The 26,677-nt window shown below is 33.4% G+C and overlaps 6 protein-coding genes across 7 annotated transcripts; 3 read left to right on the top strand and 3 right to left on the bottom strand.

Moving 5' to 3' along the window:
• The first annotated feature begins 412 nt into the window (after window positions 1–412).
• LOC108841360 (EPIDERMAL PATTERNING FACTOR-like protein 8) lies at window positions 413–1,029 on the top strand. Its single transcript, XM_056999694.1, has 2 exons — window positions 413–543; window positions 630–1,029. Exons 1-2 carry the CDS (start codon window positions 447–449, stop codon window positions 842–844), a joined length of 312 nt encoding a protein of 103 aa, XP_056855674.1. The 5' UTR covers window positions 413–446; the 3' UTR covers window positions 845–1,029.
• Window positions 1,030–3,260: 2,231 nt separating this feature from the next.
• Window positions 3,261–4,954, top strand: LOC108829790 (uncharacterized). Its single transcript, XM_018603387.2, has 3 exons — window positions 3,261–4,135; window positions 4,352–4,524; window positions 4,613–4,954. Exons 1-3 carry the CDS (start codon window positions 3,464–3,466, stop codon window positions 4,770–4,772), a joined length of 1,005 nt encoding a protein of 334 aa, XP_018458889.1. The 5' UTR covers window positions 3,261–3,463; the 3' UTR covers window positions 4,773–4,954.
• Window positions 4,955–6,555: 1,601 nt separating this feature from the next.
• LOC108821278 (protein LURP-one-related 5) lies at window positions 6,556–7,683 on the bottom strand. Its single transcript, XM_018594328.2, has 2 exons — window positions 7,325–7,683; window positions 6,556–7,148 (listed from the first exon to the last, which is right to left on the bottom strand). The coding sequence occupies exons 1-2, from the start codon at window positions 7,550–7,552 to the stop codon at window positions 6,744–6,746; spliced, it is 633 nt and encodes a 210-aa protein (XP_018449830.1). The 5' UTR covers window positions 7,553–7,683; the 3' UTR covers window positions 6,556–6,743.
• An 8,933-nt stretch (window positions 7,684–16,616) lies between these two features.
• Window positions 16,617–17,180, bottom strand: LOC108830476 (uncharacterized). Its single transcript, XM_018604070.1, has 2 exons — window positions 16,730–17,180; window positions 16,617–16,624 (listed from the first exon to the last, which is right to left on the bottom strand). Exons 1-2 carry the CDS (start codon window positions 17,178–17,180, stop codon window positions 16,617–16,619), a joined length of 459 nt encoding a protein of 152 aa, XP_018459572.1.
• A 2,695-nt stretch (window positions 17,181–19,875) lies between these two features.
• LOC108841107 (transcription repressor OFP14-like) lies at window positions 19,876–21,299 on the top strand. Its single transcript, XM_018613890.2, has one exon. It carries the CDS (start codon window positions 20,218–20,220, stop codon window positions 21,127–21,129), a length of 912 nt encoding a protein of 303 aa, XP_018469392.1. The 5' UTR covers window positions 19,876–20,217; the 3' UTR covers window positions 21,130–21,299.
• Window positions 21,300–22,787: 1,488 nt separating this feature from the next.
• Window positions 22,788–25,272, bottom strand: LOC108830461 (uncharacterized). Of its 2 annotated transcripts, XM_056992590.1 has the most exons (6): window positions 24,932–25,272; window positions 24,719–24,851; window positions 24,178–24,281; window positions 23,956–24,103; window positions 23,400–23,862; window positions 22,788–23,297 (listed from the first exon to the last, which is right to left on the bottom strand). In XM_056992590.1, exons 1-6 carry the CDS (start codon window positions 24,970–24,972, stop codon window positions 23,044–23,046), a joined length of 1,143 nt encoding a protein of 380 aa, XP_056848570.1. In that variant the 5' UTR covers window positions 24,973–25,272; the 3' UTR covers window positions 22,788–23,043. The 2 variants fall into 2 exon arrangements, with proteins under 2 accessions (XP_056848570.1, XP_056848572.1); XM_056992592.1 differs by lacking the exon at window positions 24,932–25,272 and having other exon boundaries at window positions 23,956–24,117.
• Between the last annotated feature and the right edge of the window lie 1,405 nt (window positions 25,273–26,677).

Genomic DNA, 26,677 nt, shown 5'->3' on the forward strand with positions numbered 1-26,677 from the left:
TCAGGTCAGTTTAACATCATTTAAAAATTTTAAATTAAACTTCAGACGGCGCAGGCCGGATTATCATCTAGTATGTATTAATGGTGGCAGAAATTGTGTATGTACTACTAACATTTATCTCATTCTCTATTAAACTGATTCTTTTTCATTAAGAAAAACTAACTAGACATGGTTTTAATTTCTCGTTTACGATCGACATGCAATCAATATACCGAGCTGGCCAACGGGAAAAGGGGACAAGCTCTTTTCCCATACAAATGCATCTATGTTTTGACCAAAAAAAGAAAAAAAAGCAAATGCAGATATATATATATACACACACATTTATGCACCAAACCATCCGTATGCTACTTAATATATAGTATATATCTATCTATATACCAAAGCATTTGTAATTGTAGTGCCTATATAACACGGGCTTTGTGTGTTTGAGAAATATTGAAGAAATGGTCACGTCACTAAAATATAAACGACGTGGTTTGGGAGCTGCATTTCTCATTGTCAACATCTTATCTTCTCTCGTATCTCCACACAGCATGTCTGGTATATATATTCAAATCCCGGATATAATTTTCCCTCGATTAAAAAAAAACATTTATGAATTCCTCTCTGATTTATATGTACAACAGTACAAGCAGGCGCTCATGATCAACAACTAAAGAGGAAGAAATCGGTTATTGGGTCAAAGCCTCCCGCGTGTGGAAACAAGTGCCTGAATTGCAAGCCTTGCCTTCCTTATCTATTTGACATTCATGGTGCTCATGATGATGATGATGATGATCGTGAACCATACTATCCGGTAAGGTGGATGTGTAGATGTCGGGAAAAGATATTCGGACCTTAAGAATAGTACAACTACCTATATTATTTATTTAGTGCTTGCGTTGATTATTATCATGGATGTTCGTGAATCATGATGATCCATGAATATGGTTCATCGTTAACTGTCGAGATTAAACATATCTTCTAATACGTAAACATACTCGAATTTGCATGTGTTTCTAGTAATGAAAAAAATTGTGTTGTGGATGTGTGTGTGTGTCTGTGTGGGTGGGGGGGGGGGGGAGGTGGGGGGGGGGGGGGGGGGGGGGGGGTGTGTGTGGAGGGGAGGGAGGGATGACTATTTCAATCTAAATTTTGTCCATTGTGCCTATTGCTTTTTTTTTTCTAACTTTGTGTATTTCATATCAGACTCAATAAAAACTTTTCTTTTGGAACTTTATAATAGCACATATTTCATGTTGAACTAAACAAAACTCAAAAATAATATATGAACTCTCAAAATCGTGCTTATATAATATTTATCGTCACATATATTATTCAACCATTAATTTGTCAAGCGACATTGTTTTTGATAAATCCTGTAAAGGTAAAATTTAAAAATACTATATAAACTCTCAAAATCATATTTATATATTTTGACAGTCAAAGATATTAGTCATCTATTAATTTATCAAAATCCATTTATTTATCAAAAGAATGGCACTTTAGGTAAATTCTATAAAAAAATTTAAAATTTTTTTTGGAAGGTTTGAACCTTACACCGGTGGAAAAATAAAAGCATATTAATTGCTAGAATAACTTTATTGTATAAATTTGTAAACATTAACTTATATTTAAGTTTTAGTTTAATCAAATTAATGTTATCAAATTTTTATTGTCTTAATTTTATCAAATAAATATATAATTATCTATGTTTTTAAGTTTAAATTTAAAAATCATTATTTTATAAATTTAAACTACTCATTATTAATTTAAATATTTCTTTATAGTATTACTAAAAAATTGAAATATGTTGTAAAATTTAGAATTTTGTTTTGTTTATGTATATAAAATTGCATTTAAAAGTACAAATAAATTTTCAAAAAGATAATTATTTTTAATAATATTAATAAAGTAAAAGTTTAAATTAATAACCTTTTGATATTTTAATATGTCAATAAATATATAAGCATGATATTGAGAGTTTATATAATATTTATCAAAAAATGTCGTTTTGACAAATTAATAATTGACTAACATCTTTGACTTTGAGGATCAACATACATGTAAACAAAAATACAAAAATATGTACTAATATAAAATTTGAAAATAAATATACAAAACATTATTTATCCAAAATAACATTATTTTGATAAATTAATGGATGACTAATATTTTTTTAAAAAAAAAAATTTATAGAATTTATCAAAAACAATGTTGTTTGATAAATTAGTTTCTGAATAACACCTTTGACGGTTAGTATATACAAATACAATTTTAAAAATTCATATAGTATTCTTGAATTTTTGTTTAATTTAAGGAATCCTTAATTTAATATAGAATATACACTACTATAAAATTCAGGAAGAAAAAGATACAACACATGAAGTGCATATAGTCCGGACGAAGTAGTCCAAGTGGTAAGGACGGGCCTTGGTGGCAAACACCATCCGGGTTCGATCCCCCCATGCGGAAACTACCCTGCTTCGCTTTGGACACTAAAACGGTACTGTGTTCGATCTAGCCCAGGTAAAGGCTTCTCGGGTGAAGCGGACCGCTGCCTGACCGGGCCTAGGGATCGATCCGCGAAGCGGGGAACCCTGGATTATCAAAAAAAAAAATGCATATAATATTTTTGAATTTTTATGTAATTTGGTATGTAATAAACACCAGTACAAAGTTCGGAAAAAATAGACGCCACTGTCCACTGACAAAGTTAATTGCGTTCGTGAGCATCAACATGTATCCATGCATGTTGAATGAAGCACCATTCACATGCGTGATAATTTTGGGTCTAAATTTAAATGGGCCTACGAAAAGCAGACGTAGTAGAAAATATCAGAATATGGGCCTACTAAGCGTAAAAGCTACGTATTCCAATAACAAAGTTCAAGTAGAAACTCTGAAATACGTTATCATATACTGCATACATTTAATCCACAAAAGAACAGTGTCTCCGCCAGTTGATGAAAGCGTGGGAATGATGATGATGAAGCATTCAGATCTCTCGTCTCTCACCGCTTGCCGTATTTAGCGTATCCATTCCTCAGCCTTTTTTTTTTTTGGTTCAATATCCATTCCTCAGCTAAAATCTAAAAAAACGTGTCGCTCATTGTCTCGGCCTGAGATTAAAACAGTAGCTGACAGTTACGTTTAGAGTTTGTCTCCGTCTCATGCTTCCCCCAGCACCGTCAGTTTTCTGTAAGAAACTATGCACCGATGAGAACAAAAGAGTGAAACGTGGATCCCACATTTCCCATGTGGTGTGCGCAATGTGTCAAAGCATCAGAGGCCAAGGGTTTTCTACGATCTTTATCTATCAGTTTATGGTCCCGTATAATTATTTCACATATTTGTTTTTTTTTCTCTTGGCTAGTGTGCACTGAGACAAATAATATATATATATATATATGTGGCTTACCATTATATATACCCCCCCCCAGTAGACTAGAGATTATACACATTATCAAGAGACTCATGCATGAGCGAGCGGTTTTTGTTTACTGGAGTTTTTTGTATAAAACTTTTTATTTTGATTAACCGAGTGACCATCATTATGTTACTGAGAACCACATCTGCTCCAATACTGAACTCATGGCTACAACAACACTGCTCGAGAGAATCGTCACCGGAGCCGGAGTCACTGCTCCAGCCCCGAAACAGATCGTTGTCTCTTCTCTCTTCAAAGTCCATAGATGAACGCACTGGGAAGATGTTGCACCAAGCTCTCTCAGCTGAGCACAGGGAAAGTGTTACTAAATCAAGTTACAACGAACATGACAGCAGTAGCCTAATACCACGCAGGGAACGAAGGTCATCGTTAGATGAAAGTTCTCATGGAACAGCTTACTACAATAGAAAGATTTTGGATCCGTCCTCCTCGACCTTTGTAACGCAAAGACTGTCCTCGAGCTCTGGAATTGGAAAGAAGGTCAGTGATGATGATGAAGATCATCTGGAGGCTCTTGTGATTGGTGGTGGTGGTGGTGGTGGTGGTAGTATGGGGAGCAGCGGTGGCAAGATCTGTAACGGCGGAGATGACGGTGGAAGCGGTGGAAGTGAGGACGCCACCGATGTGTATTACAGGGAGATGATCAACTTGTCACCTGGAAATTCGCTTTTGACCGGAAACTACGCCAAGTTTTTAAAAGAGGTACCGAAGTTGATTATAGATTCGGAAAACAGTAAAAAAACATAAACAAAAGAAAAGAAAAGGAAAAAAAATGTTAGCGGAAAACAAAACGCTAGCCGTTTTTAAATGTTTCTTTTATACAGGATATTTTCTACAGAATCTTTAATACTGTACATGATATTTTAGTAAGATATTCACGTAAAAGTTTGTAATGCATGGTTATTTGAATATGAACAGGTGAGAGGAGACATGAAGAAAGCAGAAGAGTACTGTGAAAGAGCAATTTTGGGGAACACCAACGATGGAAACGTTCTCTCGCTATACGCCGATATCATTTTGCAAAACCACGGCGACCGTAAAAGAGCCCACTCCTATTTCCAACAAGCTGCCAAAATGTCCCCCGAAGATTGGTAATTTAATACAAGATCTATATCTTGTGTAACATTTACAAGGATAATTAATCAGACTTTATGATATAACAATTATATAATGGTGCAGCTATGTGCAAGCTTCATACGCAAGGTTTCTGTGGGATGTGGAGGATGACGAATATGAAGAAGAAGAAAAAGAGCAATTGAGTGATGAAATTGGCCACATGCCTCCAACTACCATCTTCCGTGATTTTCCCAAGCAAGCTCGTATTTCCACAACATCCTAAAGCACATATTTACACCTTCCGTTATATGTATTAGTATCTAAATAAACAATATAGTATGTATGCATGTTTAATACACATATGCAAATGCAATATGCGTGTATAATATACATGTTACGAAAATTTTATATGGTTTGTAGTCAGCACTCTGTACACCTAAAAGAAAAATGGCTAGTTTCTCTATCTATGTTCTTCTGTCTCTGACAACTTACACATATGATATATTCAAACTGAGCCAGACAGCTAAAATGAAGTACATGAAGGAACTGACTTAAGATCGATTTAGTTAGTAAAAAAAAGAGATCGATTTTAGTTGACATCACCAAAGTTAGGTAACCACATATATTTTGGAGCAAAAACACAAACGTTAATTCCATACTTATTCTATCAAACTAATTTCATGTTTGTCGGTTTAAACCGATTATATATGATTCTAAAGAAGTGTGGATACTTGATATCATAGGAGAGTGGAGGGTTACAAAGCATATTCACAACCGATATGGCAGTAAATAATTCTCTCAAGTCCCATTTTCATTTATGTTTGTCAGCAATTTTCTTCCAAACTACTCACTCCGTTTAATAATATTTGATGTTTTTCTTTATTGTACAAAGATTAAAAACTTAATTTTCTAAAAAATCATTTTAAAAACATAATTATAATATAAGTTAAGCAACTATAAAAAACTATAAAATATAATTGAATGAATAATTTTTAATAAAATTAAAATTACTTTTAAAACTTCAAAACTTCATATAAATTGAAATAAAATATTCCTTCCAAAACATCTCTTTTTTTTCCAAAACATCTCTATATTGAAATGGGGAATGGGGAGAATATTGATTTACGTCATATCTGACACAGTACAACACTAATTCCCATAGTTTTGGAGTAATAAGAACATCAATATCTCTAGGTCCTTAAGCCATCCATTAAGGAGAAAGGGGAGAGGACCAAGAAAAATAATGGGGAAAATCCCTTATATAAGAGACAAATAAAAGTGTCCCTTAGATTACCATGACCAGAAAAAAAGAAAAAAAAAAGAGAGATTTAAGGGACTTATGGAGTCCTTAGGGATACTGATGCTCTAAGACCATCATTATTGGTGGGCAAAGGGGCAGGTCTTAAAGGAAAGGGGGAGGGGACCGATGCAAATAATGGGGGAAAATCCTTAGATAAGGACTGCCTTTATGTGCCCTTAAATTTTAATGACCAAAAAAAAAAAAAAAGTTAAGGGCTTTTGTTTCTGCCCACCAATAATGATGCTCTAAAGACTTTGGACCGTCCTAAGAGCAGGTTTATTGCAGTGTTTTGGTGGGATCTTGAAGGAGGAGAGAGGGAGGGGGACCCAACAAATTCTAAAAACCAAAGAAAAAGTCGCCTGAGGAAGAAACAAAATGGGTTGGATTTTTCTATGATCGCAGGCCCCACTGAAACGTGGTGGCCCACGACTGGTTTATCTTTTTTTTTTTTTTTTTTTTTTAAATCGGATAAAAAGAAAAAAAAGAAAAGAAAGAACCTATTTGGGGTTGTGGGATAATCATGGTCTAAGGACTATATATCAATGGAAAGAGAAAGTAGATGAGGTGATAGCTTTTCATATTTTGTTTGACTTATAAATGTGAGTTTTGAACTCGTACATAGTTCATAGTTCATAGTTCATACACATAACTCTCTCTATCTTTATGCCAAACTCACCAACAGAAGGGAAGTTTATTTTGCCACATTAACTTAAAGTCTAAAACTAATCTTTTTTTTTTTGTCACACAACTAAAACTAATCTCGGTCTTAAAAGTTAACACTACTTTATTTTTATTGTTGAAATAAACAGCTGTAATTTTGAGTACTTCAAGTCAAATCACATCAAAAGGGACAGAAGAGAAAAATATTTGTCCAAATCGTTCCTTTCAAGCCGACAAAAACTCGCAATTATTAGTAATATTTTCCACACGGAAGGGAAGGGAGGGACGAAGAAATCAAAGATCTACTGCGGAAGGGTGCACCTGTTCTTCACCAACCTCAACGTAATCGTCACCGTAGATCTGATCAAGCACAAGGACCAATCCCATCGCGAAGGCTCCATCAAACCCGGCCTTCACGTTCAACGAGAATACGTCTTTCCCGAGCATCACGTTCGTTGACGCATCTACTTTTCTCCGTATCTCCGCCACCTTCCGCCTCGTCTCCGCCTCCACCACCGTGCAACTCCTCTGCCCGAAATTCCCTTCGATCAGGTACTCGCTGCACTCGTACTCCGCGTAAACCTCCACCGTCACGCTGTTCCTCCCGATTATCGAGGATCTCCTCACCCCGAAGATTGGCTTCTGACCCTCTGTTCTCTCCCCGACATACCCCTCCCATCTCCGTCGCAAACTCGGCCTCTGTTTTTTACAGTTTAGAAGAAGAAGAAAAAAACAGATAGTTAGTTATAACTGTCCGAGTTGACTCAGTGATTAGAGTATAAGTATAAAGCAGATGCTTCTAATTCCGACAACAAGTTTCCAAATAAAAATCTCTGTTTTGGACATGAAGAAACAGAATATATAGAAGTAGCTACCTTTCGTCGGAGAGTAAGGAGACAGCGACCATGAGCGTCCATGAGGACAAGCTCATCGGTGTCTCGGTTGTTGGGACCACCGTAAGAGTCCACCCGAAAGACCAAAGAGCCCTTGCAGTCGTAAACCGTGAAACCATCTCCGGCGAAAAAGAGAGAAGTTTTCCGAACAGTCAGGTTCTTCTCTTCTCCGTGAATAAATTCATCGTCCACAAGCAAACCTCCTTTCATATTTTTGCTGATCGATCCAACTGAGAGTTTCGGGTTGTTGCTGTAAATGATGCTTATAGGCTCTTGTTGTTAGAGCCGGTTACCAAGAGTTTACTTATAAGAGAGAGGAGTGAAGGTTTGGGGAAAAAGGAAGACGAGGAGTGCAAACATTTATAAGGGGAAGCTGACACGGAGAGATAGAGAATCTCATTGAGGAATTTTTTACAGTTTGCGCAAACATTAGACTGACACGTGGTGCTGACTAGTCGCTTAAACTCTGTATCAACTATGTTTAACAGTTCAAGTTCAGACTTTAGTATTGTCGTTAAGCCTGCGCATTCGGGTCAGATTCGGGTCGGGTTCTTTCGGATCCGAGTCTTTCGAATCTAGATCCGATAGGATAATTTCAAATTTTCAATTTCGGGTTGGTTTGGATCGTACCGGATTCGGGTCGGTTCGGATTGTACCAAATCAAGGTCGGTCGGATCTTAGATAGTTGGATCCATTCGGGTAACCAGAATTTATCGGTTCAGTTCGGTTCTGGGTCGGATTTGGGTCGGGTTGGGTTCGGATTTGACCTAAAAATACCTAAAAATACAAAAAAATATCTGAAAATATTAATATCTCCAAAAATATTTGAATTTTTATTTAAAATTTGTGTTTTTATTATATTAAAATGTGTATATATATTAAAATATGCGAGATACAACAATAGTTGGTTGTCTCCTAATGGTTGACCTCCTTGCTCTGTAGACAAATAATCCGTCTTCGACTTTCCCTCAATTTATTTTATTTTATTTACATTATTAGTTCGGATATCCGTCGGGTTTCGGATTCGGGTCGGATCGGATGCAAGACCCGCAAATCCTCTATAACAAGATCCGATACGGTAATTTGATCGGATCGATTCCTACCCATACTGGATTTTTTCGAGTCAGTTTCGGGTCGGGTTTAAGATCCGGGTAAAATACCCATGCCTAATCGTCGTTGTACCATCCATCTCATAATAACATGTTAGATACACTCAGATATTTAAGAAACGCAAAATGATTATGATGAATCTATACTATTAAAGCAGAATCCCTCATAGGATTCTGCCCTTGATTTTTAAATTATTTACACTGTTATGCCATTTCTTTATTTAGATTTTTAAAGATATTTTTTTTACATGCCATACCTTTCCTTAGTTTAGTGAACTATTATTAATTAAAATCAGCCAAAAAATAAATCTATTTAAGGAATATTCCAAAAAGTTGTTAAACTTATTAGGACCATTTAAATTACATAATGTACGTTACGTACTATTACATATTTTATGATACATAGCACTATGTCGATTAATAGTATAAATCTATTTAAGGAATATTAACTATACGTAAAATTAATTTCTAACAAAAGAACTTACGAAATATATGTCACAAAACAATATACTAATTTTTATTATTTACATGCGCATCAGATTATATGCGATATAAATTATAATATACCAAATAATAATGTACTAATTTTTATAATTTACATTTAAAATTCAACTATAATGTACACATGATCTTTAAATCATTATAATATATCAAAACAACTTTTTAGATTCAAATACAATATAATTCAAATTTTCTAACAATATACTAACCAACTTTAATTATTTTGTCATATATAAACGAATAGGGTTTAATCTTGCGTTATGAGAATCACAAACGAATTAAATATCAAATGAATTTTAATATATATACTAGTCAGAATTATTTTTATTATATATACCAAAAATGAATTAAACTTATTTTAATGGGATTGTTTACTATACAGGAAATTCTATTGTTGTATATACAGGTTAAAAATTTTAAATAATATTTTGATATGCAAAATAAAATATACTAGAATAATTTTTATCTGATATACTTTTTAGCTAAGTGTAATTCTTTTCTAAATCGATATTACATAAATATCCTAAATATATACACTTACAAAATTATAATTTTACATAAGTCATAATCAATAAATTCTAATTATTATATAAATATTTGTAAGTGGTTTCAACACTTAAAAACTTTATATAAGTCTTATTCATTCCATGCAATACATCTTTCATTACACAAATCACTGGTTCAACAGGATTAATAAGTACACATTTTATAATTACATAATATTTATCAAGTAGAAACATTTTGTACAAATAAAATTTTATTTCTATTATGAACTAATAAACAGGTTAATAACTTTATCAACAAAAATAGTCACACGCTTTGAAAGCGCGGGTCAAAATCTAGTCTATACTATTAAAGCAGAATTCCTCATAGGATTCTGCCCTTAAATTTTCAAGTTATTTACAAAGGAGTACCATTCCCTTATTTAGATTTTCTTTTTAATTATACATGCCAAAAATTAATCAACCAATGATATTCCATTCAGAAATCTCTAGGCATATTAAAACTTCATCGAATCTAACCTATAAAGACACAACTAAGGAACCATCGCATATTCTTCTTTTAGAACTATCACTTTCTTTACCAGAACCTAATAATCTTAACTATGCAAACTCTGTTCTTTTCTTCTTTTCTTCTTTTCTTTTCTGTTTTTTTTTTCTTTTCAACATGTAACGGTTTTGAATCCAAGTACTCGACTTGGATGGGCTAAATTTACGAAAACATTAGATGAATATTTGAACCCAATACGCTGAACAATCTTTTTCATACAAAACGTTTACTAAATTGCTTCAAGTTTGATTTAAATTTTGTAAAAAGTAATTATCATTTTCTCAAAATTAACATGTTTGTGATATGGGTCATCCAAAACATATAAAAAGCTAAAATTAGTTGCAAAAAAAAAACATATAAAAAGCTATTAAATAATTCCTTTTGCCAACTAACTATTACACAATGTTTAAAAACACATTATAAAAGTTGAAGTACAATTTTTGAAAAGTATACAATCTGACACTTTTATTTCTTTTTGTTAACCAAGATATAGAATTTACACATTCATACTATTTCTATACTATTAAAGTAGATAACTGCTTATAAATCTGCCCCTGAATTTTCAAGAAAATTACAAAATATCCCATTTCTTTTTTTTTAATGAAATCGTGTAATTAAAAGAGAAATTCAGCCATTAAAAGCCCAACATAATCTTAAAATAAATTGACAGCCCAATTTTTTTGTTCAATGTATTATTAAAACGAAACGGGCTTGAAACTTTCGAATCAATTGAAATTTTTTGATTCTGTTTAGTAACCCATGTAAAATATATATATATATATATATATATACTATTAAAGCTGAATACTTCATGCCCCTGATTTTTCCAATTAATTACAAAAATTATTTGTACTTTCTTGCTAGCATTATTTGCAACCAATCAAAAGTCATTATTTTGCAATTACATTAAAAATATTTAATATAATTCAGTTCTTAGCTTTTTTGAAATTTTTGTTTCCTAAATGTTTGCACCATATCTTTCCAAAAAATCTTTCACGTTATTAATTATTTGAAATCATTTATTAAATGAAACCTCAAAATATAAATCAATTTGAAATAACAAATGATTATATCAACAAAATCATAATATGGATCTGAATTATCTCAAATTCTTAAAGAATAGTTTCATTAAAAATAAAAACTAAATCATATAAAGTAATTTTAATAAAATTATAAAAAAAATTTGAAACGCACAAATGAATTTTCAATACAGAAAGTGTCGGAGATATAAAATATTTTATTTAAGTTAAATAAAAATAAGTGTAAAATAAGTTTAACATTGTGTTAAATAAATAAAATCATATTACGGGTTAGAATTATTTAGAATCTTCAAAAATTTAGTTATATTTAAAATAACAAAAATAAGTTATATAAGTAAATTTAAGATAAATTTCATAAACAGTTAAATATATAATTTATCAAAAATTATAATTTTTATTACGTAAAATAAATTTTCCAACAAAAATGTATCCGCCCTTTTTAAGGGCGGGTCAAAATCTAGTACGTAATTAAAATAACAACTTCTCTTATGTTTCTAAGCTATGTTAGCTTATACGTTCATTTAAAGTTCGTTTCTTTTTGTCAGTGGGTGAAGCAATTTTATGGATTATAATCTCTAAAAGGTACATAAAAAATACCTAGGCTGTTAAACTACTCTTTTTATAATATAGATGGAGTTCATTCCAATATATTCCTCTAAAATAGTAATATCTGACTAGACCATTTTTAATATATTTTGCTATTTATCTTTAGAATAGACAAATTTTATAATAGAACTGGACTTCACTCCAATATATTATTCCAAAATAGCAATATCTAATTATAAAATAAAAGATAGCAATTTAATTTTTCTTTTAATTGTTGATAAAAATAAATATATTATTTTATAAAGAGAAATAAAAGTGGATAAGAATAAATTTACCTGTAAAAACTATTATAGAAGCAAATACCAAAAGGGTTGAGAATGATCAAGTAAAAAAATGAAAATTGCTATTTCTTTTGCTATTTATAGAGGAAATAACAATTTATATTTTAGAAAAAATATATTTGGTTTCAAATAGATTTATTTCTGAATACTATTCCCTCCATTTTATACTAAGTATACCATAAAATGTTTGTTATAGAATAATTGTCGTTTTAGAAATATTATTATGTATTTTTTTAATTGATTTATTTTACTCTTAATTACATTAAGGTAAATAATAATTGTTATATAATTCTAATGGTTAAATAATGGTAAATTTAAGTATTTAATTAGTTTCTTAATTTGGTGCATAACTCAAAAAATAATAATTAATTTGAAACTAAGAAAGTATTATTGAGATAAATATAAAGATTAGTTGGAATGAATGATTTGATACCCATATTTTAGCAAAAATAGATATTTACAAGAGTAATTTAATTGTTTTTGTTAGTTGTTACTTATTGCATGTATACGTGTGTACGTACTTTTCAAGATGCTTGTTGGACCGTCTTTCGGCAAACATTAACCTTACATTGCCTCTTCCTTTCCTATCACTGTTTCTCCTTCTCTCCTTTTCCCGATTCTAGCAATATTCCTAACATATTGTTTAAGGATTATACAATCTGTACAATTCAAAAGGGGTACTTTTGTTTCTATTTTAAAAAAACTGAAGCATAATACCGTGTGAAAGTTACGAATTATTGAATCCCCTTTATAATTAGTTAACTACACAAATAATATAAATCTCGTTTTATAACGTTTTATCATTGAATAACCAAGTACTGTATAGCTAAACTTTGGTGGTTAGAAAAGAATGGAGTCATGGAACGCATCTCAACTTTTATAAGTTGCTAAAGCTTACAGCCTTACAAAATCTTCATCAGATATCGTCGTTGATATTTCTCTATATAATCTATTATTTTATTTCTTTATAAAATATGGACCCTTACATCAAGGTCCATGACCAGCTAACTAATCAATAGTATGGTACTACAAACTTCTTAAAATATTGGTCATAAACCGGAAACGAATTTAAACTGTGTAACATGTGGGTTTTTCCACAATCGACCAATTATTATACACATACTTATGTGTGTATTATATATAAGAAAAAAAATACTTGTGGGTACATCTATCGACATGCATGATTTCATATATAGACCCCATCAAGTGGGCCGCATGGGAGAAAAAAGATTCCCACTGCATAGTTCTAACGATCTCGTAAAATATCATAAACTAGCATAATTAACCCTCTTATTATTTTTGTATGACAACGTTTATTGAAAAACCTTAAAGAAAAATCATGTGCTGTGAAGAAACTTGTAACTATATGATCATTTGACCATAACGAGCCGAAGAGCTTTCTTTTTTTTTTTTTTTTTTTTTTTGACGGCAAACGGCTATTCTATTACCGAAGAGCTTTCAAATGAGAGCATTTAATCATTTATATATTACTTTTTAGTTAGTATACTCGGTATATTTTTGATCCAATGCTAATATATAGGTATATATGGGTAAATGTCTCCTTTATTTCTTTTTCTTTCACTATTCTACCTTTTAATGGTCAGTTGGCTTGCACCGACAAACAGGGCAGATGTCTATATACTTATACAACTACATCTCTATTTTCTCAAAATAAATCCATTTAGAAACTTTCACGGTTAAAAAATAAAAGCGTGTTGTCATAATGATCATCTAAACTGTTAAATGGTGGTAATATAGGAAGATATCATTTCCGTTTCCCATGATTGTTTGGTAGACCCCCTAATAAGTGAGGGATCACTTTCGGAAACATTAGTTATATAATTACTTATTTTGAGCAAATAAAGAAGATATCGACATGGATTATGTTTTTGAATGTTAACAAAAGAGGCTGGGATATTTTCTAGATATTTCCTATTATTTTCTTTTGGCTCAGGGATATTTGGTCGAAATATCTAATTAGGCCAAAATAATACATGTAAACCGGATTCAGGGTTGCTTCAACAGATAAGTATCTAATGTTAGCTAGTTTTAAAGGTACACAAGTAGTCCAACACTCGCTATGGACCCCCTATAGACTAAAAAGAATGAAAAAGGGCACGAAACTTAATGAAAACACGTTTTCTAACCTCCAGCACTCTGATAAAAGATATTTAATGCATGTGCGTTCAACTTTCTCGAATAAGATCCGTGTACTATCAATACACATCAGTCGTCAGACTCACAGACGTGATGCATAAATGCCTAGTAATTTCATATGGAAACAATTACATCACAAGGCAGTTTTAAATTTCTTTTTACATAAAAGAGCAGTTTTTGCTACAAAGACGGTTTATGTTAACTTTTTTTTCATTTCATTACTTTTTCTAAACAACCTAGTTACTTAACAACTCTAACCACTAACCCCTTGATTAACTAAAGAGAGTGCACCGACGAGTCCTTATCCCACCATACATCTTTCTCCTATATTTCCTCCTTTTTCTCTTTCGTCTTCTTCCTCCTTCATTCTCTATTTCTTCTAAAAAAATCAAATCTGATTCTTAAATTTATTTTTTCAATTTTTTTTGATGAAATCGTTTTCTTCATTACTCGATCTATCTTTTGAGATCTATGAAGGTACATTTCTAAAGTTGGTGTACACCTTATTTAATGTACACATGTTATTTTGTGTACACTTTTTGATATATACATGTGTACATTCAAAATGAACAAATATATGTGAATATGGTAAAGTCAAACTGAATATGGTGTACATGATAATGAGTGTACACATGGGTTGTGCATTTTGTAATATAAAATGACAATTTTGATGTGCAATAAGCATGTTTGGAACACATGTGTACATAAATAATATATAATATTGTACATAACCATGATTGTATACATGTACATAACCATGATTGTACTGTACACATGTACATAACCACGAATGTTTAAATGTATACACGGAAATGATTGTACACATTTACGCATACAAGATGTACAACATTATGTACACATATTAACATGTACACATGTACGCATACAAGATGTACACATGTATGCATACAAGATGTACACATGTACGCATACAAGATGTACAACATTATGTACACTAAACTATTTTCACTATTCATTACAACATTATGTACACTAAAATGCATGTAGAGCAACATTATGTACATAAAAATATTGTACACCATCAGTATATGTACATAAAAATATTGTACACTAAAATGCATGTAGAGCAACATTAAACTTGCAAATGTATGTAAAATGTATATAAGATACATCAAATAAGTATACATGTGAATCATTTTCCATGTCGAACTGATTCTAGTCTTCAGCTAGACATATATGTATGTAATCATAAAATGTGTTTTACTGATATATTGATGTACACAAGTGAAAATATGCACATATACACATAAATATGTACACATGTACGCATACAAGATGTACACATATACATATGTCTTCTTATTGTTGATCCTTTTTAATGAGTGGCAATTTTGTAAATAACATGTCTTCTTCCTTTTAGGTTACAAAACTCTGCAACTTTCTATCTCAGCCGCCATCAACATCTTTTCACATAATCATCGCCATCAATATCTTTTCACATAATCATCATTTTTTGCGTTTTTAACAAAAAAATTGCAAATCTTATTTAGATTAATCAAAAAAGATTAAAAACAAGTTTTTTCCAAAAGAATTGAGTTTTAACTAATTATAAACAACACGTTTTTGTCCATGTCCTCCAAGTTTTTTTTGTCGATTTCTGGGCACCACCACCACTTTTTGAATATCAACATCCTGTTTAGGTGACAACCGTTCAGCCTCTTCATCTTCATTTTCTTTAACCTTTAAAACCATCGTAACATAAAATGAAAGAGAGAAATTTTGTTTCTATGTTACAAAAAAAAAGAAAAAAAGAAAAAAACTGTAGGACCCATTTAGTTTCAAAAACGCACATAGTTAGAAAATAGTTAGTTTGTAGTTGTAGAAAACTACCTTAGGAGCCATAAGTGTCCTATTTTGTAATAAAAAACTTAAAACTGTCATAGGATGAAAATAACTCTTTCATATGCCCAAATCACGACCATGGAATCATGAGTGTGGATTCCAAATGTTAATTATATGCTGACTGAGTGACCGTTCATATAATAACATGGTTTTCGGTACAGACTGTGGGACAGTGGGAGTATCGTTTAGTTTCTTTTTAATAAGAAAACTTTTTTTGGATGGTAAAATAGCCATCGAAAATCTGAGTGCATAAGCATATCCAATCTTTCTCCCAGTCCTAAAACTTGATGAGCATATCATCAGATGATGATAAGACATAGGGAAGGGTCGGATGAACAGAAACATACCTGATGTAATCAGGGTTTTTCCTTAAACCAAAAATAATTAAGAATGATACAAAGACAATGGAGCAATATTAAAGAAATAACTGCAGAAAGAAAAAAAGATTCCTAGTCTAATTGGGTTTTCCATATAACTGAGAATGCAACCAAAACGTATTCCAACGACTCAAATTTCCAAGTCAAGTCACCAACTAAGATTATAGGCACTAATTGATATGATCAGTATCAATAGTGATCAAACATGGTTTTCTAGCTGATCTTGTTTATCAATTATAATACGAGTCACCCTCATGAGTGATCTTCATCAACTGTCCAGACACCAACCATCAAACCCCTGCATAGCCAAACCACAAAAATAGAGAGTCATTTGGACTATATATCAATATGTATGTAAGACAAAAATGCTGTCGATTTTAAATGAAAGAAGGGTGAGTCATACTTGAATGGAAACGATCCATGGGAATCTCTCGCTGTTCGCGTTTAATGCACATGTACTCAGCTAACAATGCCATTATAGCAAGTCCAGTACCATTTACAACCCACCATGCCATGGACGAAGGCCATCCTCCATACACAATGCAGAAGAAGAGATGTATGATATAGAGAGTAGCAGAGAAATCAAGGCATTTACGTGCTCGTTCCACCAGAAATATCATGTAGACAGCCCCAGCGAGTGAAGTGAAGAGGAAAGAGGCAATGACACACCAACCGGTGAGGGTAGAATAAGTGAGAGTAGCGTAATCGAAAAAGTAGACAAGACTAAGGCGAGGAACACGAAGGCCTAGAAAGAGGATCATGAAGACTCCAAGAGTAAGATAGAAGGAGCATTGAAGGCATATAATCTGGCCAACAATAAGCCAAGGGTCCCATACAGCTGTGCCATAGAACATGTCTCTGGCTCGCTTTGCTACACAAATCAATCAATGAAATAAATCCCACCCCCCCCCCCCCCCAAAACTGTTTTCCTCCGATCGAACCTCGAAAACGCACCTAAGATCACCAAAAGGTATATAAAACTGGAAGATCAAACCGGATCCGCTGAGTCAGAGATGCACTGACCCCAAAACTGGAAGATCAAACTGTAATTTTCTGTTCTAAATTTACAGAATTGACCCCATTACAAATTGTTAACTGACCCCTATATTTTGTGAAATGCACACTGCTCCAACTTGAAAATTATTTTTATCATCTTAATTTCAAATAAACCCATATAAATAATTTTAGCTACACAAAATACATTTCTAAATAAAATAAAATATCATCTATTTGTATTCATTTCCCTTGTTTAAATTGCAGAGCATATCAAAACTTAAAGAAATTTGTAAGAGATAAGATTAAAATTAAAATAATGGTATATATTTGTCCTTTTTTAGATTAATTATCATAGCTTTGATGTTTTCAAATATATTAAAACAACTATCCTTTGATTCAGATTTTAGTAGTGGTAAAAATTGGGTAAATCAATAACTTATATAAATATTTATTATATTTTAATACCAATTAATTTAAACTAAATAATAAACTCTAGTAATAATATTTAACTCCAAATCAGTTTTAACTTTTCAGTAACAGTAAATAAATTATAATTTTAAAAATCATATTTAGTGATAATCCAAAAATATTATGTTATACTTATATTTTTAATTTAATATTTTAATATAAGATTGATCCCGGTTGAAAAAATTTCTGGCTCCGCCATTGATTACCTGCGTCATAGCCCAAGAACGCAAAAATAGTTTTCCCTATGAATGTGATACTCATTTTATAGCGGAAGTTTTTTTTCTTTTTCTTTTGATAACTCAAGGTATCCAGCGGACTGAAACCAACTGGCACCAGTCAGACGCATTTGTTTGTAAGGAAAGTTAAAGATCCATGTCACCTAGCCACATGAGGAATTATCAAATTTGCACTGGAAAAAATGATTTCTAGTCTAGACCAACTTTATAGCAGAAGTTTATTGAGGTTTAAGGTTCTCGCAACCAATTTTTAGTTGGAGGCACGCTACTAAAAAAAACAAAAAAATTATGAATTTGGGGCACTTTTTCTTTTGCTTATTCATTAAACTACGAACAATTTTATCAAATTAATCTAACTTACATCCGGTGTTCAAAAAAAAAAAATCTAACTTACATCCACCCTTGAAAACAAAACAATTGAAAAAATACAGTAATAACAACACAAGGGTAAAAAAAATGAAAAGGAAGAGTTGGGTCATCAGGCCCAACAAAACTCAAATCCCTGTATCAAAAAGCATTTCATCGAACACACAAAAAATAGTTTCAACCAGCAATAGACGCGCCTTGATTAGTACCTTATTACCTGAGCATTGTCCAAGCACGCAAAAATTGTTTTCCCCATAAATGTGATACTCATTTTATAGCGGAAGTTTTTTTTTCTTTTTCTTTTGATAACGCAAGGTATCCAGCGGACTGAGACCAACCGGCACCAATCAGACGCATTTGTTTGTAAGGAAAGTTAAAGATCCATGTCACCTAGCCACATGAGGAATTATCAATTTTGCACTGGAAAAAACCGATATATGGTCTAGACCAACTTTATAGCAGAAGTTTATCGAGGTTTGAGGTTCTCGAAACCAATGTGAGATATTTACACAAACTTCTTCTTAATATTCTCTTCAAATGGGCTTATGTATACTAGACCTCATAATTTGAGCCTACAAAATCAAAAGATCTTTTTGAATACCTTGTCCTCTATTAAAAGAAGATCATTCTGAAAAATCTAATTAAAAAAATTGTTGCATTCTTTTTTAGAGTTGACTATTTTTTTTATCTTACCTTATATTTCTCTGACAATAAAAGGTAACATAATATACATATCAAACTTTGTATTTTAGTCAATTCTATTATTTATTATACATCGGTAAACAAAAACTTTATACCATATAATTTACCGTATATTTTTAACAAATATTTTAAAAATATTTCAATTCTTAAAGAACCAAAATTTGATCATAAATCTGGCACGAGGAACCAAAAATACCTAAAAACATTTCTTAATAACCAATTTTTTTTTTAGTTTTTTTTTGAAATCTACCTGAAACTCGAAATTATATTCAGAAACCTGGATCCAAAACTTAAAAAAGTATTCATAATACCAAAAACACATTTGAAATACCGAATACCTATCTGAAATATCCAAATATACCTAACATATGTAAAACATTTTAGGTACTTCGAATACCCGATTGGATCTCGCGTAGGACCTGAAGTCGAACAGCGACCACATGTCGAAAAAAAACAAATATGTACTTTCCCTAGACTCGGACCCAAACCTTAGCTATATTTTCGGGTAGATTTTGGTTTGGTTTTTCGGCTCCGGTAAAATGTCAAAACCTAAAGAGTTATATAAAAGTGTACATAAAAATCTTATATAAACTAATTCAAAAATTATATAGTTTTAAATTAGTGTCCTTCGATATAATAATTTTGTAACATAATAATGTACACTAATTTTAAAATTCTAGTTCACAAACTTTGTTTACAAGCCAATGGAAAACCCGCAAACAAAAAAATTCTGGTATACTTTTAAATTGAAACACTGATTGATTGGTTCCAAATCAAAAGAGACATTAGTTTGACTTGCAATGGAAAGCAACTACACTAGCGTTCATTCAACCATGACTTGAATACAGAATGTGGAAGTTATGGGAACGGATTTATAAAACAACAAATCCAAGAAGAAAAACTTCCCAATTAATGACATTGCACAAACTCATTTGCCTACAGTTTCAGATCAGAGACCAACCCTCTCTCCGTTTTCCGTGTCTTGTATATATGAGGGAGGTCCTCAAATCTCCAGAATTGGTAAAAAATCTCTCGTTGGTTTGCTTCCACAAATTGTGTTATTCTTATTCATCATCATCATTATCATTGTCATCATTATTTTTTTTTTTCTGCAGAGGAAAAAATGCCAAACCCATTGCAGAACTCGTTGCATGGTTACCTGTCAAAGATCAAAAGAGAGACAGAAAAGCTGCAGTTGACGTCGTCGAAATCATTGTCATCATCCAAGAAGTGGGTGCTTGCTGGCTGTAAGCAATCCAAAAAGCTCTCCTCCTCCTTCAAGCATAGACGAGGTCCCAAAAGCAAGACCAGATCCAATGACGACCACCACCAGGATTCCAGTCAGGCAGCCACCTTGTCTGATATCGACCGTTTCCTCGAGGAAAACTTCAAATCCCTCTGCATCAGAGATGGCAGCGAAGAGGAGGAGGAGGAGGAGGAGGACCACCATCATTGGAAAAAGAAGGAGAAAATGCATCAGTCCTCGGATGAAGACGACGACGACAACGACGAGTATCGTCACAGATTCGAGAGGACATGGGGACCGGCCGTCTACGACTCCCCCAAACTGCCAGATCCGCCGAGGAGAACAGAGAGACTATCTCCACCACCTGGATCATCGGAAGGTAGGCCCAGCATGTACAACACAATGTCGGAGGAGGAGGGAGAGGAGAGACCGTCGTTGAGGTCCAAGTCCAACTCATCCAGCACGGTGCTGCCTGAGAACTGCATCGCGGTGCTGAGATACACTGCAGATCCTCAGGAGGATTTCAGGAGATCGATGGTGGAGATGATGGAGTCCAAGCTAGGAGGGAGCGAGGTGGACTGGGACTTGATGGAAGAGCTACTTTTCTCCTATCTCGATCTCAACGACAAGAAGTCACACAAGTTCATACTCAGCGCATTCGTCGATCTCATCATCTCTCTCCGTGACAAGGAGAAGAGGATCACCAGGACATCCCTTGAGAGGTCGCTCAGTATTCGCGCCGCCGCCAGAATGAGGCTGAGTAAGAGGACCGATGCCTTTCGCAACTAACTCTTGCAACTTATTTCCCTTCTTTTCTTTTGCAATTCAAAAAGTTACATAACAATTTTTATTTTTTGTTTGATTACATTCCTTTCTTTCTTCTCAGCCTTTTAAAGTTAGAACTTGCTTTTTAGTATTGTTTACTTTACAAAAAGAGTAAAGAGAAGCCAGCAACAATGTCCAAGACAAAGATGAAATGCACACAAAAAATGAATATGAATGATTATCAGGCATTCTTTTTCTCATTTTGATGCATTGTTGTTCATATGCAGCACCATGTTTAGATACATATTAGAGGGTAAATGCATGATTTCTCGCACAAAAAGGCATTTTTACAGATTTGTTACTCCATTATAAATGACAAAATAGTTGCTCAATGGACTGCATCACTTTTGCTGATTTAAGCCTCCTACTTCAATGCTTGAATGTAACCAAATGATCTTGTTATATTCTTCTGTGTTAAGCTTTTCTTTGACCTAGAGTTAAGATCACTAGCTGCACGACTTCCAAATATCTTTATGAACAAAAGGACACAAGAGGGTGGTGGGATTTAATGCAGATATATCTGCTTCCTTGTTATCACCACCCCCACTCCCTTTTTCTTTGGACATTGAGGACTATACACTTCCCTGACTCTCTTGAACCTTTCGCTATTTTTTTTATCAGCCCAATTGTGTTTAAACAGTTGCTCGATGCAAACTTTTCTGTTTCACAAGTCTGCTTCTCAGTTGTTAGTTGTCACATTTTAGATCAACTACTTCATATATCCTCTGTAACAGTATTCCCGTCACTTGGCTTCATTTGTTCTTTCTCCCTTGAAGAACAAGCCCTTGCGTTGTAGGATGGTCAGGCCTTTCCATTTAACACTACATACATCACTCCCCGAGGGTTAAATTCCCGATTTGCAGAATATTTTATTTGCTTGTGCTTCAGCGTTGGTTGTTTCCAGTTACGTTCTTCTCCCTAGTTTGATCTAAAAGAAAAATGAAACCAAAAAGATACAAAAAGAGAGGAGCCAATAAGAGTGTCAAAAATTGTGAAAAAGACTAGCAATATCAAAGACTTGAAGATAAACCTATCGTATTTGGAACTTTCCTTTCTGTTTTACTTTTCCTCCGATCCAGACTCTTCAGAATTCGACTCCTTCTTCTTAACTGTCCCATTGGCCTTCTTTTTCTCATCCTCATCTTAGCTATCACTCTCATAATCATCGTACTCCTCTTCGATCTCATCTTCCTCTTCCATACCTTCTTCTCTTCTAAATGCTTTACAAAATTATTTTGCATGCAACTATATTTCCTAATTGATAATTCTAAAAATCTATATTTTTATATATTTGATTGTAATAAAATTATAAATATGTCAATACAATACTAAATAAGTATATGTCTTATTATCTGTTTATCTAAGTTATTTAAATATATCAACCAAATATTTGAAACTAGTTATAAAGAAAATACATTCCAATCTAATCATTTACTAAATTAGTAAAATAGCTTATAACTACATATCAAATATTTATGATTTGTTTGAAACTATGTAAGACGACGTGTGTGGATTCGAAACATGATCATCCACACTTCTTTTTTCTTATTTATTATCTGTATCTTCTATAAAAGAAAGTCTTTCCAAATAACAAATTCACTGAAAATTAGGCCCTTTCTCAAAAAAAAAAAATTCAATGAAAATATGTATAAGGTTTTACAGGTTAATTTGTAAACAAAAAGGTTCAAATAACAAGAAAAAAGCTAAGGTTTTGTATCATTATCACACTTCACACACTTTAGGATTAACATGGCGGCTTGTCTTGTAGGTTAACAGAGAATAGTGGAATTCATTCATTCATTCACAGACAACGATATCAATATCTCTAATCACAATTGACGCATGCATGCATAACTAAATTACTGTAGTAGTAGAAGATCAGTTTCGTGTGAGAGCATCTACACGAGCCGCGACCTCGTCAAAATCTGGGACGTTGTTGGAGGGGTTAGGCTGCCACGAAGCTGTTCGACGACACATCCTCCGTACCCCCTCACCGCTTGCTTTCTCCATCGACTCTGACCTCATGTTCTTACTACTCACCGAATCTTCACCAGGCGCTTCTTGGGGAGGCGGGTTCGCTAATCTTCTTCTCACTGATCTCGGCTTTGGTCTCCCCGCACTAGGAGAGTCGTCTGTTTTCGAGATACCAACAATTAAATTATTACTATCAAATAATATATACATAGTGCTTTGCTTGCAAAATAGATACGCTATTATGACTTTGTTTTACTCACCATTGTGGTCTGGCATGAGATCAGATTTGGTTATCTTCTCCGGAAGGCTTTCCTGTTTCTCGATTTTGGGTTTGTCGTTGTTGTTGTAATTAGACGCAGGCATGAAGAATCTGTAGTAGAAAGGTTTGTTTTCTGGATCATCCTCCTCCTCCTCAGGGCCAGAGACATAACTCTCGCTTGTACCCACGGAGTCGTCTTCGCTTCTTCTACTCATGGACTTGCTATCCAAAGAGTCTTTTCTGCCATGAAACGAAAGGCTGCCTCTGTTTTCAGTCGTCTTTACAGGATTATTTTGCTTTGTTAATTTTTGTTTTTGCGGCTCTTCAGCAGCAGCAGGTGGTGTGTAGAGCCTCTGCTCTAAAGACTTGGCGTCCCATTTGATGGAGTATTCTATGGCAATATCGTGGAGAAGCGTTACCTTCATTTCCTTTGACGGGGGCGCCGCTTTGAAGCTCTCCACAAACTGCAAAAGAGATTCCGATAAGAGTCAGTCACTCGGCAACAAACTACTGGAAGTGGTTGGCAGCGTAGAGAATAGAATGTATATTTAATATACCTCAGGGTTCACAAACTGTTCAAGTGAATTAGTCCCGTATCTGTCAGCAAACATAGACCTGAGATCGCGAAGCTCAGGCACTTCAGAGACTCTAGCGGCCGCATACACAAGGGAAGAGATGGCCTCCCGACACTCCTCAGGGCATTTACTGTAGCAACAATACTTTTTTTTACATAGATAATGATGAATCCCAATTCCCAAAGAAAAAGAAGGTTAGATTACTTGGATTTCTGTAAGAGAGAAACATTGGATGCAACACATACGCAGAATTGCTCCAACAATTCATAACAGGACAACCTTCTTTTCTCCTCAATAAGTCCTTCTGCCTGTCATCAAATTCATATCTATTTACTCATGTGACAAACTAATCATTGATTGCACGCCACAACAACAACAAAAAAATAAAATAAAAAATGATTTCTCTCGGTTGCTTGAGAAACAATTCACTGTGTTCCTTATTTTAATTAGCTGACCTGGTGACAGCATTAAAATGAAATATGTTTTTTTTTCCATTGCATCCAGCTACTTATACCAGAATAGAAAGATTTAATGAAGACATCGTTTGACCCTCTTTTTTTTTTTTTACTTTTTTCTTAAAAGTTGTTCAATTTTAAAGATACGTAGTTTGTGAGGGGGTGTTCGGTGCTGTCACGTTCGGAGAACCAATCAGATTCTTACGCAACCCATTAAACGATACAGGGGATGAACCAGGATTACTTGTTGGTTGTTCAGCAAAACATAATCAAAAAGAAAGTAAAGTTACCCTGCCGTATGCATTGTAATCGAGGCTGTTGTTGAGAAGATCGACAATGTCCTTCTTCAAATATTTGCAAACAGAGTTTTTCTTTCTCTTCACCGTCTCCACTCTTGTTTTCGTTATCTTGACCAAGTACTTGCTGAGGAATTTAAAATTGATTGATGAAAAACATACGAAAAAGATCAACAACGGAACAATACAAGAAAAGAAAAGACTTACCATTTCGTGTAGAATTTGGGTTTAAACAGACCATCAAACATTTTGCCTTTTGAAAACTAACAGAGATATATTCGGTCCTTCTTGTTGGTTTTTCTTTTTGTATTTTTTCTGGGTTCTCTCTCTTTCGTGCAAGAGAAAGAGAGAGAGAGAGAGAGAGAGAGAGAGAGATAGAGAAAAGAAATGTTGTCCTTTTGGAAAAGATGGCGTTTTCAGGGAAGGAATGAAGGGTTTTATATATAGAAAAAGAGGAGAGAGGCAGAGATAAGAATGAAAAAGAAACGACTTTTCTCTTGGCTGGGTCTAACATGAGATCTCAAGAAACGGAACTTGTTTCTCGCAAGAAAAACTAAGAAGCAGAGAGAGAGAGAGAGAGGAAGAAAAAAGAATATGATGCTGTTAAATGGGCAAAATTGCGCGCGCTTTCGGGAGTGCGGTAATTACTAAATCAGGCCTAGTGAAATTTCTAAGAGTAGGCAGCTGACCAAGGTTAGTTTCAGAGTTCAACAATCTATCCAAACCAGTGACCTATTTTCTCCATCAGGGCTTTTCTCCACAAGGCTCTCTGCCAAATTATATGGAAGCTTCAAATATTTGATGACAAGACCAACATGTTACCTATTTTCTTTGTTGAGCCCAAAGAAACATTTTCGTGTTAACCCAATTGGGCCTTTAATATGGATAACCCATATGAGTTTCCACACTTTTGCTTTAGCTGCTGGTTTCTAGTTTTGAAGTTAGAGAGTTTGGCATGAGTGTTTGAAGAAAATAATCTCGTTTTACATGATCAAACAAATCTGACTTGCTTTATGGATCGAGCAGAAAACCCTTCTGTGATAAATGGTTGAGCACAGCCGATCACAAACACAAGGAAAAGAGAATAAATGAACTTTTGTTTGCTATATGCTTTTCTCTTTCTCTTGTTTGCTACTGGAACCCAACATGAGGGTGCCGAGTATTTCCTCCAACATCTCATAGATGCTTCAATTCTTCCAGACACGGCCACTAAGTTATGATGAATTTTCAACATTTTTTATGTTTACAGAATTGGTGCTAACAGTCTGTGAACGTCTCCATAGTTTTTTGTGGAATAATTAAGATTAAGCCTTGGCATTCGGGGTTCCAATCGGATTTCGTTTTTTGGATTTATCAAAATCAGTTCTATTCGGATTATTTGAAAGTTCAGTTCAGAACCGGTTCGAGTATATTTAATCTACCATGTAACTGTTGAATCACAAGCTCAACCTAGTTCAGATTCCAGATATGAACACAATTATTTTTCAGCTAATAGCTAACAGATACAACTAGTGAAAAAGGTTAAAGACCAGTGAGATTCAATCATTAGCCAAGGATGATGGTCAGAAATGATTTTAGAATCTCTGTTGTCTCCGTTTCTTTAGATAATTAAGATTTTATAATGCTAATTCTATTAATCTAGGCAGTATATGAAATTTTAGTAAATTAAATATTAAAAAATTAGAATGATTCCTATGTACCACGAAACATAGTTTGGAATACATTAATTCAAATGTAGAATGTGGTTTGAAATTTTTAAACTAAAGTGAAGAGTATAAACTTCAGTATATAAATCATTTACCGAAAACTCTTTATTTTTGAAAAGATTAACCCACGGATTTTAAAAAAATCAAAAAATGAAAATCTGGTTTTAGTGTATAGTTTCATCAAGAACTGACATAAGACAATAGGTTTAGAACATTTGTTGTCTTTTTTTTCTCGATAATGAAGATT

Source organism: Raphanus sativus, chromosome 2 (assembly GCF_000801105.2).
Source record: "Raphanus sativus cultivar WK10039 chromosome 2, ASM80110v3, whole genome shotgun sequence".
Taxonomy (NCBI): domain Eukaryota; kingdom Viridiplantae; phylum Streptophyta; class Magnoliopsida; order Brassicales; family Brassicaceae; genus Raphanus; species Raphanus sativus.